Source organism: Petaurus breviceps, unplaced genomic scaffold (genome assembly GCF_028583685.1).
Source record: "Petaurus breviceps papuanus isolate PSGF00001 unplaced genomic scaffold, PetGlider_PUasm1.0 688, whole genome shotgun sequence".
Classification (NCBI taxonomy): Eukaryota; Metazoa; Chordata; class Mammalia; order Diprotodontia; family Petauridae; genus Petaurus; species Petaurus breviceps.
In genome coordinates this window covers 11251214-11271296 of record NW_027186457.1, presented here as the reverse complement: position 1 = coordinate 11271296, position 20083 = coordinate 11251214, and the positions used below count along the sequence as shown (strand labels likewise).

Here is a 20083-nt window from a genome sequence, read left to right as displayed (position 1 = left end):
TTTCTATCTATCAGTTTTACCTGAATATTGATACAGGTTCTTGTTTTGCATTCTCTTTAAGAGTGATCGGGGGTCAGCTATATGGTTCAGTGAATAGAGCACTGGCCCTGGTGTCAGGAGGACTTGAGTTCAAATCTGGCCTCAGACACTTGACACAGTTACTAGCTATGTGACCTTGGGCATTTAACCCCAATTGCCTTGTCTTCCTGCCTTCAAAAAAAAAAAAGGATCTTCAGTGCTCTCACTTTTCATAGAACTTTTCATTGTAGCCCCTAAGTCATAAGAATGTTAAGAGGGTGACCCCAAGTAACTTGGAGTCTAACTTACTCCAGTGACCTTTGTGAGAGTATCAGCTGAGCTCCTTATGAAGCATTGTTATGGAGAAATGCTTTTGGATGGTTCAAGGTTCCCAAATAATGATGAGAATGTTGTGGGAATGGATATCCTCTTTAATAGCAATTGATATCAAGTGACCAAAAGCTTTGACTTACCTTTTATAGTGATAATACATTCCAAAGAAAAGCTGTGGCTTCTCATTCAGAGACTGAGGAAATGTGTGCAATTATTTTCTAATCAGGAAATGTTTATTAAGCAGCTAGGTGCCACAGTAGATAGCATACTGCACCTAAAGTCAAGAAGACTCACCTTCCTGAGTTCAAATCTGTCCTCAGACACTTACTAGCTGTGTGACCCTGGGCAACTCACTTGATCCTGTCTGCCTTAGTTTCCTCACCTGTAAAATAAACTGGAGAAGGAAATGGAAAACTACTCCAATATCTTTGCCAAGAAAATCCCAAATGGGGCCATGAAACATTGAACATGACTGAAATGAAACAACAAACATTTCAGAGGGAAGACACTAATGGATGGTGATGGCTTAGGGAAGGCCTCCTGCAACAGATGAGATTTGACCTGGAGTCTTGAAGGAAATTGGTGAAATTAGGAGATTGAAGAGAGGAAGGAGAGCCTCCCATATCAGAGAAAGGGGCATGGAGTTGGGCAATTAGCTTTTGTGTGTGAGCAACAGCAAGTCAAGCAATGAGTCTGTATTGTAGAGTCCATGAAGAGGAATACATGTATATATTTTGTATTTACTCATCTGTTTATTTGTTTCTCTCCACCCCACTTTTAGTACAAGATCTATTTTATTTCTGATCTCATACTGCACTCTTACATATTCTCAGCACCTAGGACAGTACCTTACTCACAGTAGGTGTTGAATAAGTACTTATTGAATTGACTAGAGCTATGCTCCTCATCACATTGGATGAGATGAGCATTTTCTCACTGCATCCATATTTAGATGTGTTCTGGTGAGGTTTGGTGCCATCAGCCTACTTTGGACTGGTTTCCCTGACACTTGAGATACACTGACCTTCTTTTCCATGAAAATTTTTATAGTTTGGGTGAGTTCTGGCACTACCCCCATAAACAATTGCCTATGTTGTGACTTAGGCAATTGCTGGGACAGTAGCCAATATCATCATCATCATCATCATCATCATCATCATCTTTCTTTCTTTCTTTCTTTCTTTTGCTTTTTGGAGGGCAATTGGTATTAAGTGACTTGCCCAAGGTCACACAGCTTGTTTTTGTGTTAAGTGTCTGAGGTCAGATTTGAACTCAGGTCCTCCTGACTCCAGGGCTGGTGTTCTGCTCAGGGCTGTGCCACCTAGCCACCCCCTATCATCTTTATTTCTATCACCACAGCTGCTCTGGATTAATAAAGAAAAGTTAAAAATCAGCACTTATTGCGCAGGAATGTTAATTTCATTTAAAATTTGTAGGGCTAGGTTAGAGAGTCATTTGAGATTCATCTTTAAGTATATTTTTTGAACTCAAGAAAACTCACTTTTATTTTTGCATGCTAGACAGCGCATCTATGTGGACAGTCTCTCCATCAACGTAGATAGCAATCCCCTGCCCTTCACCTTCCTGGGTTTTACCTTGTACAGTTCTGGTCTGTGTTCACTGATTAGTCTTCCACATACAATGTCAGAACTAGAAGTCTGAATTTTTCATCAAGCTCAAATTCTGTTGGATGGCAAGGTGGAAGTGCAAATGCTGAGAAGGAAGGGCCCCCCCCCAGATTCATTTGTAGCACATATCTCTCTAAGTATGGTGGTAGAAAAGGGTAGACCCCAAGAGGGGGGATGAGACCCTAGGACTCAAAGAAGTGATCAGTGTTGTTAATAGGAGCATGGATCTAAAGGGGGAAGGAACATTGAGGCCATCTAGTCCAACCCCTTTGTTTTACAATGAAAAAACTCACTTGTCCATAGTCTCCCAGCTAGTAATTATCTGAGGTGGAATTTTAGCCCAGGACTTTTTGACTATATGCTATGCAGGCCAGAGGACTGCAAAAGGAAGGAAGGTATACCCCTGAGATGTTAGAGGCCTGGCACAGTGTCCCCGGTTGACCTACTCTTATAATGGCTCTGCTCAATGTGTTTATGTCTTTCCTCTGACTACCATGTTCTTTAGTTGTGTCCAACTCTTCATGCCACCATTTGGGATTTTATTAGCAAATATCCTATAGTGGTTTGCCATTTACTTCTCCAGCTCGTTTTACAGCTGAGGAAACTGAGGCAAACATGGTTAGGTGACTCACTCAGGGTCACACATCTGGGAAGTGCCTAAGGCCAGATTTGAACTTAGGAAGATCAATCTTCCTGACTCCTATCTACTGTGCCACCTAGCTGCCCAGCTATCATACACTATAAAATAAATTCCACCATGCAAGCATAACTGCTTCCTTATGCTTTGCTTGCCTCTAGAAGCTTATTTTTTAAAGTTTTTCTGTTGTTTCATACTCATTTATGACTCTGGAAGAAGGGAGGCACTCATGGCTGCTTCCTGCCAGGCAATGGTTTCCAAAGTGGCATCCAGCCAAACCTTCTGGGGTCCAGTTTTAGAGATCTCAGTTATTGGTGCACATGCCAGCAGATTTGCCCCATAAATTTAGGTGATCAGCCATTTGTGTGGCAATACCTTTTTAAAAAAGCCAGTTTGAGGTTATTTTAAAAATTACACGTTTTTGCACTTAGAAATTAGCATCAAATTTTTTGCTCCTTGGCATCTCAGCGTTCTCCAGAACAGAACGCCAGGCTTACCTTTCATAGGAGGGCTCTCATTCCTGTGACAAGCACAAGACCCTGCCTAGTATCTATTATCTTGTGTTGTAGAAAGTCAAAGAGAGAAGTTCGAGAACTCCTTGAAGTTTTTTTTTTTTTTTTGGTATTCTTAGCACCTGGGACGGTCCTTAGCAGCTTCCGGCCATCAAAATTTACCTTCCTTTGGAGAGAAGGAGGAGATGGAGAGGATGAGCTTCTCTCCCTCCCCTCCGTCTCCTCTCCTTTTTCTCCTTTCCTTTCCCCTTAAACCCAGTTCACTCTGAAGCTCATGAATTGGACTACAATAGGTCTCTGCCCAAGTTCTACATCTGTCTTTTGGGCCCTCCTGGCTTACACTGAATCTCAGTGGCAACTGTTTCTCTTTGGAATAGCAAGCCTGAGGGTCTCTCCCCTCCCAGCTTGATTTTTTTCCTTTTTCTAATTAAAGGAGCCCTCCCTTGACTCACTTCTTAAAGGGGCATGTTCACTGAATGGGGTTACCTCACTCTCTGTGAATACCTGCAAAGCCCTTAGCCTAAAAAGGCCAGGGTCTCCCATTGCAACCTGGGTCATCTACAGTCATCCTAATGAATATCAGTTCACTGGACCCAGATGACTCTGGAGGAGAAAGTGAGGCTGGGAACCTTGCACAGCCCTCCCAGTCAAACTCCCTCAAAGTCAGCTGCAAGTAATGTCATCATTTCCCTGATGCCGTGGTCTTCTTTGAAAATGAAGGACAAACACAGTAACAACCAGTCCTTAGCCCAGAATTAGTGTTGAATAAAGGCTTGTTGAATCGCTTGAATTGTTTATAAGCACACCTCCAATTACACTGCCTCCAGCTAATATCATAAAGCAATAACCACATTAACCTATGTGAAGTCTGTTGTCACTTTGCCAGTGACTCACTCACAATGTTGTATAAATAACATGGTTCCTGTGGTACCGAGTGCTGCCCTTTCTTCCAAATTGTTGTTTTGTCCATCATGTTGTTTAAGGACATGGTGAGGTACAGGACAGCTGAATATAAAAAAAAATAAGAGAGAAAGAAACAAAGCCCATCAAGACTCAGAGGTTACTTGCTTTTCAGCTCTAGCTGGGAATAGAGGAGGGCGTTCAGGGCATTCAGAAACAGCAGAATCTACAAAGAAACTTGAACTCAAGTTAAGTGAATTTGGGAGAGAAGCTGATCTAAGTGAACTCTGTGGTTGCTTCCAGTATTAAAATGCTGGAGGGAACGAGAGAAGGAGGAACCGGGTCTGAACTTCTGTTCCAGCAAACTTTCTATGCCTCTTAAATGATCTTTCCTCATTCAACATGACCCTGTGCTTGAACCTCTCTTTGATGTTTATCTGGTCATTGTGGTTATTAGTTTATGTGTCATATTCCCCTGTGGAACCATAAGCTTCACGAGGACAGGGGATTACCTTTTATATAAGGTTTGTTAACTCCTCCAAAACCATGATCCATATACACAATAGGTACTTAACAAATGCTTGTTGAATGAGATTGAAGAAAGCATCAAGAAGTGATTCACCCATATTATTTATCCTCATGGTCCCAAACTACTTAACTAACATTTGAATTTTTAACCAGTGAAAGTGAGAAGAGAGAACTTTTAATTGAAATGAAAGCAAAAGTCAATTTGTTTCTAATCCTAGTTAAATTTTTGAATAATTTTCCCAGAGACATGCTGGGATAGTAGAGAAAATTCTAAACTTGCATTTAGGAAGACCTGGATTAAATTTGACCTGAACCACATAATAGCTGTGTCACCATGGGCAAGTCACTGAACTTCTCTGATCCTCAGCCAGCTCTCAAAGGTTATAAGCAATTGATCAATGATGACCCACATAGCTATACAGAGTTTTCATAGTCATGGAATTACAAATCTTTGATGTATTGATATATTTTCTCATAACTGGATGATAGGACCATGGGATCATGGATTTAAGTAACTGAGTAGGACTGTAGGGCCAACTAGTCCAACCCCATAATTTTACATATGAGAAAACTGAAGACAAGAGAGGTTTAGTCATTTTTCCAAAGTTAGATAGGATGTCTCCAGCAGTGCTCTGATTCCGCATTCAAAGCTTTCCACTGAACCAACACAATTTTTATTTAACCCCTGGAGTTTATTGGAGTGAAAAATCCCACTCTAATTTTTTGCCCCTATGAATAACCTGAGCTTGGTATTTCAGCAACTGTTCAAATGTGATCAGAGCATAGCTCTCTAACGGATGGAAATCTTTTCATAGTGAGGCATTTTCACAAGTACCAAGGGCTTTCTGCACCAGTTTTGAGCACAGCATTATTTCTGTGCCTCTCCTACAGAATCTGCTGTGAGAACCTGTGAAGTTCAAAAACAGAAATTCCATAATCAGAGCTGAAGGAATAAAGAAGGGGGTGTGTGAAAGTGATTTCTCAGTTAGTTTAATAATAGCCATTTCTTAATTAAAAATAGAGCTTTCCATAAACTCTCTTCTGTCAACTAATGAATATCAGAAAGGAAACTCTCTGAAGTTCAAACTGAAAACTGAGGAAAAGGTGACCATCTGTAATAAGGGGACAAATGCAGGGTCAGCCATATGTGAATCTGGCATACTGGAATCCCAGATAATCATAGATTGCATAGAAAAATGGAGTAGCCATTCATCCCCAACAGTCCTTCATTGTTGGCATCTGGAGTGGTTGGAGTGTTTCAGGGATCAGTGATTTGCAAGTTAAAACTTATCACTATAACCCATCTTAGCTTTCAGTTAACTATCAATGGGGATGTTCTTTTGAATTTGTCACATCTCAACTATCTTCATAGAATCATAAATTCAAAATTGGAGGGGCCCAAAGGGATCATCTGGTACAGTCCTCATTTTAGAGAGGTGGAAGCTGTGGCCCAAAGAAATCAAATCACTTTCCCAAGGTCATATAGGAATTAAGCTGGCATTCATAGATCATAAGGAAGGGACCTTCGACGTCAACCTCTCATTTCATAGATGAGAATAATGAAGCCCAGAGAGGTTATTTTACTTGCTCAGGGCCACCCATGTATTAAGTAGCAAGGTTGGACTTTGAATTCAGGTCATTTGACTCCAAGGCCCATATTCTTGGCATTGTACCAATCATAGTTCTAAATGAAGAAAAGGAAGGAATGGAAGACAATAATCTCAGAGAAACAATGTGGCTTTTTAAAGACCAGATGATGCCCGATTGGCCTCATTTCCTTCATTTGATATGGCTATTAGACTAGAGAACTGGGGAATGCGTGGATATAACTTGTGAGATTTTAATAGTTTCATGCCATTCTTATGGAAAAGATGTAGTGGGTTCCCTGTCACTGGTAGCCTTCAATTCCTCACTGATCCTTAGAGCAAGGAACCAGTCAGTTGCCAGTCTTGTCCACTCTGTGGCCACACCATCCCTCACATTTGTTCCAGCCACTGTACTCTTACTGCCATCATCCTTCTCGCTTCTGACCTGGACTATTGGAAAAGGTTCCTATTTGGGTTCCTTGTCTTCAGCCGTTCCCCTCTCTAATCAATCTTCCACACAGCTGTGGAAGTTGTATTCCTAAAGTAAAGTCTGCTCACGTCCCTCCCCTGCTCTGAACGCTCCAGTGGTTGGTTCCCTTTTGGTCCTAGGGTCCATTACAATTTCCATTGGCACTTAAAGCTCCTCACAGCCCTCCTCTGACCCACCTTTCCAGGATTATTATACATTCTTCCCTTCATGCACTCTGTAATCAAGCCTAATTGGTCATCTTGCTTTTCCTCATGCATATTTCATCTCCCATTTCTTTGCCTTTGCTCAGGCTGGTCCTCCTACTTCATCTCCACTTCATCGACTCCTAAGCTTTTTCAGAGCTCAGTTCAAATACCTCCTCTTATGTGAGCCCTTTCCTGGCTGCCTCTTATCTGCTCTTGCCTCCCTATCCCCTGAAATGACTTCTTTTTTATTTTCTATGTATGTGTAAGCTAGATAGTATAATGCATAGAGTATTGGACTTGGAATCAGGAAGACTCATCTCCATGAATTCAAATCTGGCCTCAGCTACTAGCTGTGTGACTCTGGGCAAGGCACTTTACTCTGTTTTCTCAGTTTCCTCATTTGTAAAATGAACTGGAGAAGGAAACTACAAACCACTACAGTCTCTTTGCCAAGAAAACCCCAAAATGGCATCACAAAGAATTGGACATGACTGAAATGACTAAACAACAAAATACATACATACATATAATTTTTCCTTTCTTCTCCAGGAATGTAAGCTCCATGAGAGTAGGGACTGTTACGTTTTTGTCTTTGTTATCTCCTGTGCCTGGCATAACTTCTTGACTAGAACAGGTGCTTAATAACTGTTTATTTAGTTTACTAATTGATTGACCCCTTTTCAAATATGTTACAGTGGAATTTTATTCGGATATATGTTAATTACCAAGGCACCTATTTCATCATAGAGGATTAGTTGTTTGGGGTGAGATACTTACTGATGCTATAACCCTAGAGAAGTCACTTAGCATCTCAGGGCCCCAAGAAGCCCTTCAAGGCACTAAGTTACTGAACATTTGCTGAACTATGTTTGTTCATAGAAATTCCTCACAGAAACTCTCTATAAGTCCAGTAAGAAAAAGGGTGGGGGGAGGGCATTGTCTGGACGAATAACTAGGTCCTTTCTGGTTCTGGAATTCTGTGAGTCTGATTTTTAGGATATAAATCCAGTCCTCTTTGCATTGCCCTAAAGTGGTTGCTAGTTTTCCTTGCAAAGGATAATAGAGTTTTATGGTTTACAAAGCACTTTCTTCATAATTCCCCTTCAATACAGGAAAAGCAAGTATTACTATTCCCATCTTACAGATGAGCAAACTGAGGACAGATAGGTTAAGAGACATGCAAAGTCATATAAGGTCAGAATCAGGACCTACACCTCTATTCTCTGTTCTTCATCTAGTACCTTTTTTTGGGGGGGGGGTGGCAGTGGGGTTTGGGAGAAGGGGTTGGTCTCTCCTGCTTTCTAAGTGTTAATGCAAAATCAATACCATGGTCAATGTATTCCTAGTTTGCATTGGTAAAATATGTAAATCCCCTTTTGCTTAACTGGCAGAGAGGAATGTTTGAAAGAAAACAAGCAGAACCCACTGTACATTTCTATGGGGTGAGGGATTATGCTATAAGCATCAATGGGGCCTGATCTGGAGGCTCTATTTTGGGATACCAAATAGCCGCCAGTGCAGAAAGCAGGGCTTTGTCTGATGTCAACGGGGGCAGGGCCTCTGTTTTCCCTGATGCTTTCCTTCTTCCTGCTGGAAAACAGAACAAAGCATTTTCTTTATGGTCCTTGGCGCATCTTTCATCTGGCAGCATTAATTCCGGTCCCCAAAACAGTCTCTATTTTTCAAATTCCCCCCCTGGGCCAAGCTGCTGATATAACTTATATTTGCAGACCTATCATGATTTATTTTTATTTTTTTTGCTCTAAACTTTATTTACCTATCTATCCATTCATCCATTTATTCATTCATCTATCTGTCTATCTCTCTCTCTTTCTCTATCTATCTATCTATCTATCTATCTATCTATCTATCTATCTATCTATCTATCTATCTACCTGTCCATCTGTGATTTGTTTTTTATTTCTTTTTATTCCATATGCATGAAATGAGGAGTCTCAAACTGTAGCCAGCTTGGGCTTAGCTAGAGTGGCATCATGGATACCAGTTGGACTTTGTGTGGAACTCAAATCTGTGGTTGCCATTTCAGAAGGTTATATAGACCCTTAACATCCAATAATTGCTTATTTCATGTAGTGCAGTAAGGTTAGCAAATGCACCTTCCACAGAACAACCCAGTACAGTAGATAATAGAACTACGAGTGTGCCCATTTTATAGAATGCAAAAACTGAGGCTTAGAAAGGTGAAGTACTTTGTCCATAGTCAGCAGATAGAATGTGTCAGGGACAGGACTTGAACCCAAAGTATTCTGATTCTAAGACAAGCATTTTTTTCTGTTCCCTTACATTGTTGTTGGGGGGCAGGATGGTAGTGTGGAATGAATCCTAGCTCTGGATTCAAATCTGCTTGCTCCCTGTGTGACCATGAGCAGGCCAATTAACCTCCCTGGGTCTCAGTTTCCCCATCTGTAAAATGACAAGGTTGGGCTAGGTGAACTCTAAGTGCCCTTCTGCCTCTAAATCTTTGAACTCATCTTTTGAGGAAGCAGGATGTTGTGTCTAAGAGTTCTGGACCTGGAGTCAGGCAGAATCCCTTTAATAGCTATGGGACCTTGAGCATAGCACACAACTTCTCTTTGCCTCAGTTTCCTCATCTATAAAATGAGGGGGTTAGACTCAGTGATCTATAAGGTCCTTTCCAGATCCACATGATGCTTACTATAAGTGCTAAAATTCTCTGAGCCTGTGGATGGAAGAGACACAGATTATTATGCAGTATTTTGCCAAGAGGACAAGGAGGTGACTTACTTCCAATGGTGATTTCAGATGGGATTCTTTTGAGAGTTTCTCCAAGGCTCTAATTTCATTGGCATGGGACCTCCAGGTGAGGTATCTCCTTTCACTGATGCAGGTAAACAACTCTTTTACAACCTGGTAGGTACAACTGTGGGGTGTGACCCCATATAGGGTCACACAAAATTTGACAACAGTAAAAGGTTTCTGAACAAGCAATGACCAAAAATTAATTACAAATCAAACTTGTAATGAATCCTAGGTGTTTATGGCAGCAGATTGCCTGTGTTGCATTGACTGTGGCATTGGTTCTGAACACAAAGCGTGTGCACTTTGCACTGTGCATGCCCTCAGGCCATGACGCACCAGAGAAGATTGTAGAAACATGAAAAGGGGTTGGGAGTGGAAAAAGTTTAAGGAGCCCTGGTTAGAGAGTTATCTGGCATACTTAGAGGACAAAAGACTAACCCTGGGTCCCACAACCAGCATGTGTCACAGGTAGGACTTGAGGTAGGTCTGGAACCCAGGTCTTTCTGACTCAGAGCCAGGCACACCTGCCATGCCATCTGTGTGAAAAAGAGCTGCTCATTATGATATAGTGATTTTCATGTACATGGTACTTTTCCTTTCGTAAAAGCTCTTCTCATACATAATCTCATTTAACCCTCACAGGTTGATCGCCCTTTCCCCTGCCTTTGCCCTTTTTATTTTTCTGGTTTTGCTCTCCTGTACAAAGGATAGAACAAGATTGGTTACCTACACCTGCCCATTGTCTTTCTTTTGTGTCCCTAGCACTCAGCACAATGCCTAACACATAGTGTTGGTGTTCGGTCCTTCAGTTATGTCCGACTCTCCCTGACCCCATTTGGAATTTTCTTGGCAAAGATGCTTGGGTGGTTTATCATTTCCTTCTCCAGTTCATTTTTCAGATGAGGAAACTGAGGCAAATAGGGTTAAGTGACTTGCCCAGGGTCACACAGCTAGTAAGATTCTGAAGCCAGATTTGAACTCAGGTGTTCTTGACTCCAGATCTAGTGTTGTTTCCACTGAGCCTCCTAGCTGCCTAGTAGACATTTAGTAAATGCTTATTGCCTGACCTTTATTTTAAGCATTTATTGCATTTAACACGTGTGCACCAACACTCCCTTGCTTGTCTCTGCCTCCTTTTTCAGTTTCCTTCTGCTGGCTTCTGCGTTTTTAGAATGACTCATTGATGACTTTTTTTTTCCCTTTCTTCCTTTTTTGTTTGACATCACTGTCAGTATTCATTCATTCTACCAGCATCCCCCTCAAAAAAAGCAAATATCCTCCCTTGTAATACATGCAGATTAATCTTTATGGACAAAGGAATACAGGACCCTCTCCTAGATACAGAAAATCATAACGCACCATCGACAAAAGTGCCATTTGTAGACTCACTTTTGGATAGTAGCTGTTATCTTTCCCAAGACAGGCACATATCCCCTACCCCTTTATACATTCACAATTAGCAAAAATAATATGGAGCAAGGAGGAAAATAAAATGACCCTAATTACATATTTGTACCCAACACGGTACTCTTGGGAGGTATTTGTGTTGAGGGTATAGGAATAATTTTGTCCATTTTACAGGTGGGGAAGTTGAGAGAAACAGAGATGAAATGTCATACCTGATGATACACAGCAAGTTGATGGTACTTGAACTCAAACCCCAGTTCTGTTGCCTTCCAAACTAGTGCTTCTTGATGGGCTCACCCTGTCAACTTAATTCTCATTTAGGAGTAAATTAGAGAGCTAAAAATAGCCCTAGATGTCAGTGCCCACTTGGAGTGCTTGGTTAACTGTCATCCTCACCTGATACTGGGTCAACTTCTAGTGCCTGAAGTGGCCGCCACTATGCAAATGCTGTCCAGAGATACTTTCAATAACACATGTCCATGGGTCAGAGTGTGAGAGGACAAGTTGCTGTCCTGTTGATTGCCAGTATGTCCTCATGTTGCCCTTTATCTGTCCTGAACCACCACCCAGGATGCTCCATTATTACCCCCATACCCACCCACCATCTCACTGTAGAGATCACACACTTGGCAGATACCTCTTTTACATCTAAATATTAAGATGTGCCTCCCCACCCATCAGAATTCCCCTTGGCCTCAATAGAACTGCACCAGATCAGCTGGATTTTAGGAACAGAACCTCTGAATAAAATAATTCACACTGATACAAATATACAAAAAGCTTAGTGCTCCAAGAGAGCATTTCTATTTCTTAAAAAGAGGTTATCAAATCAAATGAATGCCTCTGCTTCAATTCAGTGACACTGGCCTCCATCCTGGCTGTTCCTTAAACAAGACCCTCCAACTTTTGGCTCCCTGCATTTTTTTCTGGCTATCCCCCATTCCTAGAATGCTCTCCCTCCTATATTCTGATTACTGACTTCTCTGGCTTCCTTCAAGTCCCAACTAAAACCCCACCTTCCACAGGAAGCTTTCCCTAACCCCTCTTTATTCCAGTGCCTACCTTCAGTTAATTATTTCCTATTTATCCTATATGTAGCTCTCTTTGTAGATGTCTATTTTCTTGTGTCTCCTTTGTTAGATTGCAAGCTCCTTGAGGGTAGGGATTGTCTTTTGCCTCTTTCTTATACCCCAAGTACTCAACACAGTGCCTAGCACATAGTAGACAATTAATAAATGTTTCTTGAGTTGAATTGAAGACAGTCTTGAGTTGGAGGCTCCCTCCCCAAAGAATCAAATACATAATAATTAAAATTAAATTAAAATGTCCAAAGTGATAGATTTATACATATACATAGGTGGGTATACATAGACAACTAGCTGGTAAAATGGATAGAGCCTTGGACATGGCATCAAGAAGACCCAAGTTTAAATCCAGCTCTATAGACATAGCTTGTTAACCTAACCCCTGGTTAAATCACTTGACATTTGTCTATTTTAATTTTTTCAGTTGTAAAATGGGGATAATAATACTACCTCCCCTCCCTCAATCCCCTCCTTCCTTCCTTCCTTCCTTCCTTCCTTCCTTCCTTCCTTCCTTCCCTCCCTCCTTCCTTCCTTCCTCTTTGGTCAGGAAATGGGTAGGAAGGTTTTCTAGCAATGATTACCTACTCTCTGTTCCAAGCAGCATGGTATAACCCCAATTTTGCTTCCTCATCCTTCCCACCAAATACATCAAAACAATTGATATCAGTAACTTGATAACCAAGGACTGAAAGCTTGCTTTCTCTCATTCTGTCCATACCATCTATGGTTTTGATAATAGCTTTTTTTCCTTCAGAAAGGAGCTCTCAGGCCCCTTCCCTCATATTCATTTTTAGCTGGGTATCTTTTAGGCAAAAATGCTTATGAACATGTCTGCATATGTCTGAGTGAATATCCATTTGTCTGTACCCTTCCCTCACCATCTGCCTCCACAGGATTGCAGACAGCAATGGATTCCAGAAATACCAGTGTGTTTGGCCAACTGTGGTGGGTGGCCACCTTATGGCTTCAGAAACACTGAAATGAGTAAGATTGAAAATAGCATCAATTTGAATTACCAAGGTTAGAAGTCACTATATTCTCATTCACAAATGAAATATGCCTATGATTGATCCATTAAATTGGGAAGCATGGTGTAGTTGATAGCTGACTTTAGAGTCAGAAAGTTCTGAGTTCAAATTTTGACTCTACCACATACTGATGTTGTGACCTTGGACACATTTCTTCACTTCTTAGCACCCTAGGTAACTCTCCAAAAGGTTAAATTATAGAGAAATCTTAAGAGGGTGTTTTCTCCTCTGGGAGTTCCTCATACTAATGAAACTATAGGTTCAGTGTGATATCCTCTCCAGGTCTCATTTTATGAATGATGTTACAGGCTCCAAGAGAGATGGCAAGCCTTACCTTAAGCCATTGGGACCAGAGCTCAGATCTACATTTCTTTCCAATGCTCTTTCAGGCTGCTTCCCTAGATTTTCTCTATAATGACATGGCTTTCACCTAGTCCCCTCACCCCAATCCAATTCCACTTCCTTTCTTTTCTCTGATCTCCATATTATTTGCTCTAATCAGACATATAGTCTCTGTCTGTGCTCCAGAATTTCAGTGGGAAATCTTATTCTGTTAGGTGGCCAATAGTGACAGCACATCTGGTAGTTGAATTGAAGTTTTGGGGCTCAGAGTGGCACTCATGACACTGGTTGGGTTTTTTTTCCCTAAGTGGCACATGGATTGCTCTTTCGTCTACATTTGGCCAAACGCTCTTTGGTCACCAAATTAGAACAGAGCTAGTAGTATGGAAATTTTAACTACTAGGTTTGACTGGCATTTGTGGAATCTAAAGAATTAACCACTGCTGGGTTTATTTTCATGCTTTTCAGCACTTTCAGACCATGTTGAAGACTAAATTGAATGTCCTAACGCTGAGGAAAGAACCTCTCCCCACAGTCATCTTCCATGAGCCAGAAGCCATTGAGTTGTGCACCACGACCCCACTGATGAAAACTCGGACTCACAGTGGATGCAAGGTATGTGACCAGGTAGAGACAGCTGGTATGCTACCAGAAGACGTGATCAATTGAAACTGGGGGTGTGAAATAACAATATAAAGAAGAGGAAGCTAATGGATCTGCCCTAACTGGATCCAATCTATATAAATCTTGACTTAAAAAAAAAGAAAATCCCAAATCACTTCCCAACATAGGAATAAACATTGAGTTATGGTAATTGGTTTGTAGGCTTAGTCATATGTAGACTTTTCTCTTTATTTTCCCTTTTTCTCCCCTTTTCAAACCTTCCCTCTGAATCACCTAACAATTCATTAGAAGACTTTCTCCCTATAGACTTGAAATTGAAAGAATCAAGTAGCATGTGGCCACTGCCCCAGGGAAATACTGGAATCCTCATTAGGTATTGGGTCTGTAAGCAATAGCATTTTCCTTTTTTGCTCCCCTTCTGAACACAGTATGTTTCTGTGTCTTGAGTAAGTTCCTTAACTTTTTTAAAAACAACTTTCAGAAGTCCCCCCACTGTTTTGTTGCTCTGATTTATGAGAGTTTATTTTCTCATTTTTCTTTTATCTCAACTCCAACATTTTTTATGATATCATGATTCAGGCCTTTAAATCCACGTTCTTTGTTGTTTTTTATTTTTGGGGAGAAGAGAATTGCCTTGAATTGGTTTTTTTTTGGAATTTTTAAAATAGTTTTTACTAACATTAATGTGTAAGTTAAAGCCAAAAGAAAAAAATAAATATAATTTGAACAAGTTTTATTAACAAGCAAAAAAAAAAAAGGAAAAGCTTGGTTAAAATTATATTTGAGTTACTGCTTACAGTAATGAAGATCTTAATAGAGAAACATAGTCTGATGCACACTTCATTTTTAGAAACTTTGTTACTGGGGGAAAAATAATAGAAGAAAAAAATGACGTATTAAGGATATGCATTTCTTCCCCAATGAAGCAGTACTCTTTCTGTCCACTTAAAGAGTTATAGGCTGGGCTCCCAATTCTTTTTGCAAGCAAAGTGGGGGCTCTCATGGGATTATTCTATGGCCAGTGATGTTGAAGTGGCAAAGGAGTAGGACCCAAGGAGAATACTTCTTAATAATCTTGGTGTCTATTCAAAAGCAGTAACATGTGAAGGGCTGGCAGACAGTCTTTCAGCTCTACTCTGCATCAGGAAAGCTTTTATTAGATTTTTTACTCTATCATACTTTAAATTGAATGTATAGATACTAGAAACAGCAACAAAAGCTCATAGGGCAAAAAAATATAGGTTCTATGCGAAAAGCATGAAAAGGATTGGTCAGTGTTTGGTCTGATGAGAAGGACCGGAGTTTAGTTGGTTATTTGCAGCCATGCAGAGGTGATAAAATATGTTATCAGTGTCAGTCTGAAGGAATGGAAATTGATGAGAGAAATTCCAGTTGCAAATTTCAGACTCCTGATATTACACTGCATTGGCTTCTCATAGACTTTGTATGTATTTACTCATGTAAATGTTGTTCCTGCTTCCTTCACCCCCACCCAAAGGCAGGTACTATTTGATTTTTATCTTTGTATTACCAACATGCAGGTCCTTAATAAAAGTTTTGTTGTTGTTTTTAGACATAAAGAACTCTTTGATGAGAAGAATCAAAACATAGGACAGGATTGTCAAGGGAGGTGATAAAATTTCCTTCCCTAGCCATCTTTCAGAGGAGAATAGGTGAATTAGGATTCACCTGTACAACATGCTACAAGGGCTTACTGTCTTCAGGGAGAATTTCTTATTAGCAGAGTGGTTCTAGAACTGGGAGGGATCTTAAATACAATCTCATCTACATTCCTCACCCTCTGGTCTACCTTCCTCATTTTACAGGTGAGACCTTGAAAGCTTAAGTGATTCACCCAAGGTCATAATAGCAGGAAGTGACTGGCAGGATTTGGACCTTGTCTTCTGAGGCCCAAGCCATTGTTCTCTGTGTTCTATTTCCCTCTTCTTAGACCTTCAGAGGAAGTGGATGCTATTTCTCACCAAAGTTGAACCATCCTTTAGTCCTGTTCCCTCCCAGCTTCTCCATCACTTACCCCGTTTCTCAGTTACACAGAGGAGATAGTGTGTTATAGGACAAAGACTGCTGACATTGGACTTGCTGACTTATGTTCACCTCCCAGCCTTTGCTACTCACCCCTAGTGTGACCTTGAGCAAGGAGCTTGGTTTTCTCATTTGTAAAAAGAGGGGGGTGGGGCAGACTAGCTGGCCTTGAAAGTTCCTTTGGTTCCAAATCTATGATTATCAATCCTGAATCTTGAATTTTTAAAGGTACCTTCCAGCTTTCTAATTCCTCCTAAGTCAGTAAAAGTACTGAACTACAATCCATCTGTAAATGATCTGCTATTTTTAAGTATCAAAAGATTTATAGATAAAAGATCTGTAAAAGATTAGATACCATTGATTTCCCTAGAAGAAAATAATATCAACTCCTGTGGCTGCTTCAACTGTTTCTATTTAAAGGAATGAAATATTGTTTATTCTAAATTTTGATGGATCCTTCAATTCAAATAAAATCCAAATTTTAAGCAATCTTTTTGCCCTAGAACATTCCTCCCCTACTCCCCACAGAAAAACAACCCTCAACCCCTTTCTAATCTTCAGAAGGAACAGAGTCCAGTGTTTCATCTCTGATTCTTGAGTTACACAGAATGCCAGCTGCAGAAAGAAATCCCTTTCTTACTCCACATGGCTAAGAATAATGAAGAGAATGTAGTCATGTCCCAGCTGCAAGGGAAGCCTGCATGACCCTCCCCACCTTCACACTGGGCTGTTTCTTTTTCTATAACAGTTCTTAAGTTGTTACTCTTGCATAATTCGGGATGCTTTGTGCATCACTGGAAAGAGAGGGGCAGGAGGCAGAAAAGGAGGGGAGGAGGGCAGCTTAAAATGTTTTGGGCTTGATGTTACTGATTTCATTATCACCCTTGGGTTTTCCTGTTTTGCTCTGATCGGTATTCTCGAGCCATCCTGATGCAATGGATTTGTTAGGCCATTCTCCCAGAAGGCAGCGTGGTCTTTGTCTAGTCTTAGCCATTGCTGTGCCTTCTTTTTATCTTTATTTTTTCCCTACAGCAGGTTTTTCTTAGGCAGTTACATACCATTCATAATTTTTCTGCTTGTAGTAATTTGGGAGTTGTGGTGAATTTGCCCTCTGTATCAAACTCTCTGGCTTTTGAGGCAGTGATTTAGGAATATTGCAGAACTCCATGACTGGTGGTCCTCTGATGCTGAATTTGATAAACACTTGCCCCAGTCCTCTGCCGCCTTTATGGAGTCCTTTGAGGCCTAGATTTATACAGGAGGAAGTGTGGTGTGGCATCCACAGCTCTCCCTGGATTTGGTATCAGGAGCCATGGTTTGGAATCCTAGCTTTACTTTTTCCTACCTTTGTGAGCTTGGTCACAAAGTCACTGGTAGGATCACAGAATCCAAAACTTTAAGGGACCTTAGAGGAAGGTCTTCTAGTGTCTAGTCCAATACCTTTCTTTCCCTCATTTTACAGATGAGGGAACTGAGACTCTGAGATATTAAATGGCTTGAGCAAAGTAATACAGGTAGCAAATTGAGAGAAGGGCATTTGAAGTCATGTTTGGTGGTTCATCCAATTGCACAAAAATAGGAAATGTTAGAATTAGGATTTCCTTCCAGTCCTAAATCCTATGAAATGTCAGAATCCTATCATTCATTTATTCACCAAATATCTTATGCATACACCAAACCTACTTCATGCAAGGCCCTGAGCTGGACCTGAGAAAAACAGTCTTGACGGGCAGATAAGACATTTTCACCAATAATTAAACCACTACCTGTCCTTTAAAACCCAAACCAAATGCCATTTCCTTCATGAATACTTCCTTCCATTTTTCCCATGGGACAAGGGATAAGTGTTACCCATCCATAGGGTCACTCTATTGTAAATCATCATTGATGACTTACATCATTGTCTCTAAACCTGTTCTTTATCAAAGCCAAATAACAGGCAGGGTCAACTGGGTGATTTCCACATCCTTTGGTACTTGAATATTTGATGTGCTGGTAGTAAGGGTGCATGGGTATTCGGGTGTGGTAAGGGTAGTATTCTCATTCACTAGTGAATTCCTGACTGCTTCTTTTGGGCTTCCCATGTGGGTTTGGGAAGGCCTTTGTCAGACTAACTGTTCAGCTTCATTGTCTGTGAACACTGTTCAGACTCTTGGAGACAAGCCAAGACTTTCCATTTTCAAATAGACTTTAAATCCCACAATGGTTTTTTTTCCAGTATGAACCCAGTACTGCACATTTCTGTATGGGGAGGTTCACACACCGTTAAATGTGTGGGATGACAGAACAGATTTCAGGTTTCCTTCAATTTTCCTTCCATAGAAGTTTAGATGAAAGCTGAAGTCAAAGACTGGGGGGGAGGGAGTGGTGTTCTTCTAATCCAGTATTCTCATTTTATGGATGGGAATACAGTCTTGTAGAGCTGGAGTGACTTGTCTATGCTTACACAGGTAATTGAAAATGATAGATTTTGAGCAGAAACAGACTTTAGAGCCCATCAAGTCCAGTCCCTTCATTTTACAAGTGAGAGAATTGAGACAAAAAGAAATGATTTCCCCAGAGTCACACAGCTAACATCTGAGACAAGATTTAAACAAAGGTTTTCCTGACTCAAATTCCAGCACTCTAACCACTATACAACAGTACCTTTCAGATACCAGAGATATAATGGGAGTTAGTCAAGAAAATACCTAGCCAATTGATGAGCCCTCCAGTTGACTCAGTCAGATTAAAGGGCATTGACTTTTATTACAAGGGAGTGCCTCTCATGGTGGTAGACAGGACCCTTGCCTTTTTGCTGAGGACACCAATAGCCTTAGCCACTGGGGACTAATCAGAGAAGTTTTCTTGTGTCCTCTTGGTAAGGGGTAAGACAGCCAGTTTACCTCTCTAGGAGGCATTCCCTCTTAAGAAAATTCTATGCTCTATATTGTGATCAAATCTCTTAGTAGACTTCTCCCATTGCTCATGGCTTCCCCTGATCAGCTCCCATTACAGGTAGAAGAGATTCAATTTCAACCTAGGTCCTCTGACTAAAACTCTCCTCTACATCAACCACCCTCAACTGGGTGCACCAATTGACACTTGTACAGCAATGTTGTGTTCCTGTCCTTCATTCCTCCTATCCCAGCTGTTTTTTGTGATACTCTTGACAATCGTTTTCTACCCCAATGAAGGACAGAGAACAATGGGAACATTGAAAAAAAAAACCCAGCCACAGCATACCACCTCAGCATTATATGGTGCATCCTAACTGAAATTCCTGCAGTATGTATGGATTTGTCTATAGCTTAGTACTGGGAACTGAGTTGTGAATCTCATACTTAGAATGACCCAAGAACCAACATGAGCTCCACAATTTTCATCTACTCTGATCAGTCTTGGTTTTGGTAGCTACCCACTGGCAATGATGCTTATTAGCAACACCCTTTAGGATCAGTTGATGAAAACCATTTAGATGGGAGGACTTACTATCTTGCCTTAATCTTCCAGCTTGCCTGTGGAAGGAAATTCCCTTTTTCTGCCTGTGACCCTGTGCTTTTTATGCCAAGTGATGGCAGATCAGAATGGGGTTGTATGTTCCTTTGGACTGTGATTTAAATGTTTGTCAGTTTTTTTAAAGTACAATTTTATTGATATATTTGGTTTCTACATAACTTTCATTGTTTAGTATACCATTTCTCATTCGTTGCTCAGCAAGTCATCTATCTTGTAATAAAGAAGAAGAAAAAAGAAAGAACAATTGTCATTCATTAAAATTAAATAACACATCGACTTGGTTTGGCACTATAGGTGATGGTCCATACCAAAGACAATGTTTTTTAACCTCTTCTCCATGGCCAGATTTTTGTCGGCCATTTCTCTAGAGGAGCCCCAAGCAGTGTGAGAGCTAATGGCTCCATGTATACCTTTAACCAAAGGGAGAATCATTTTGCACCAGAGTTTAAGTAAAAGCT

The 20083-nt window shown here is 40.7% G+C and overlaps 1 protein-coding gene across 1 annotated transcript in view; it reads left to right on the top strand.

The window, feature by feature from the left end:
* PID1 (phosphotyrosine interaction domain containing 1) overlaps positions 1-20083 on the top strand; it is a 281609-nt gene that overhangs the window by 103825 nt on the left and 157701 nt on the right. Inside the window, exon 2 of the mRNA XM_069104609.1 lies at positions 13929-14075. Coding sequence (XP_068960710.1) covers positions 13929-14075 — 147 coding nt within the window. The remainder of the gene's footprint in view (positions 1-13928; positions 14076-20083) is intronic.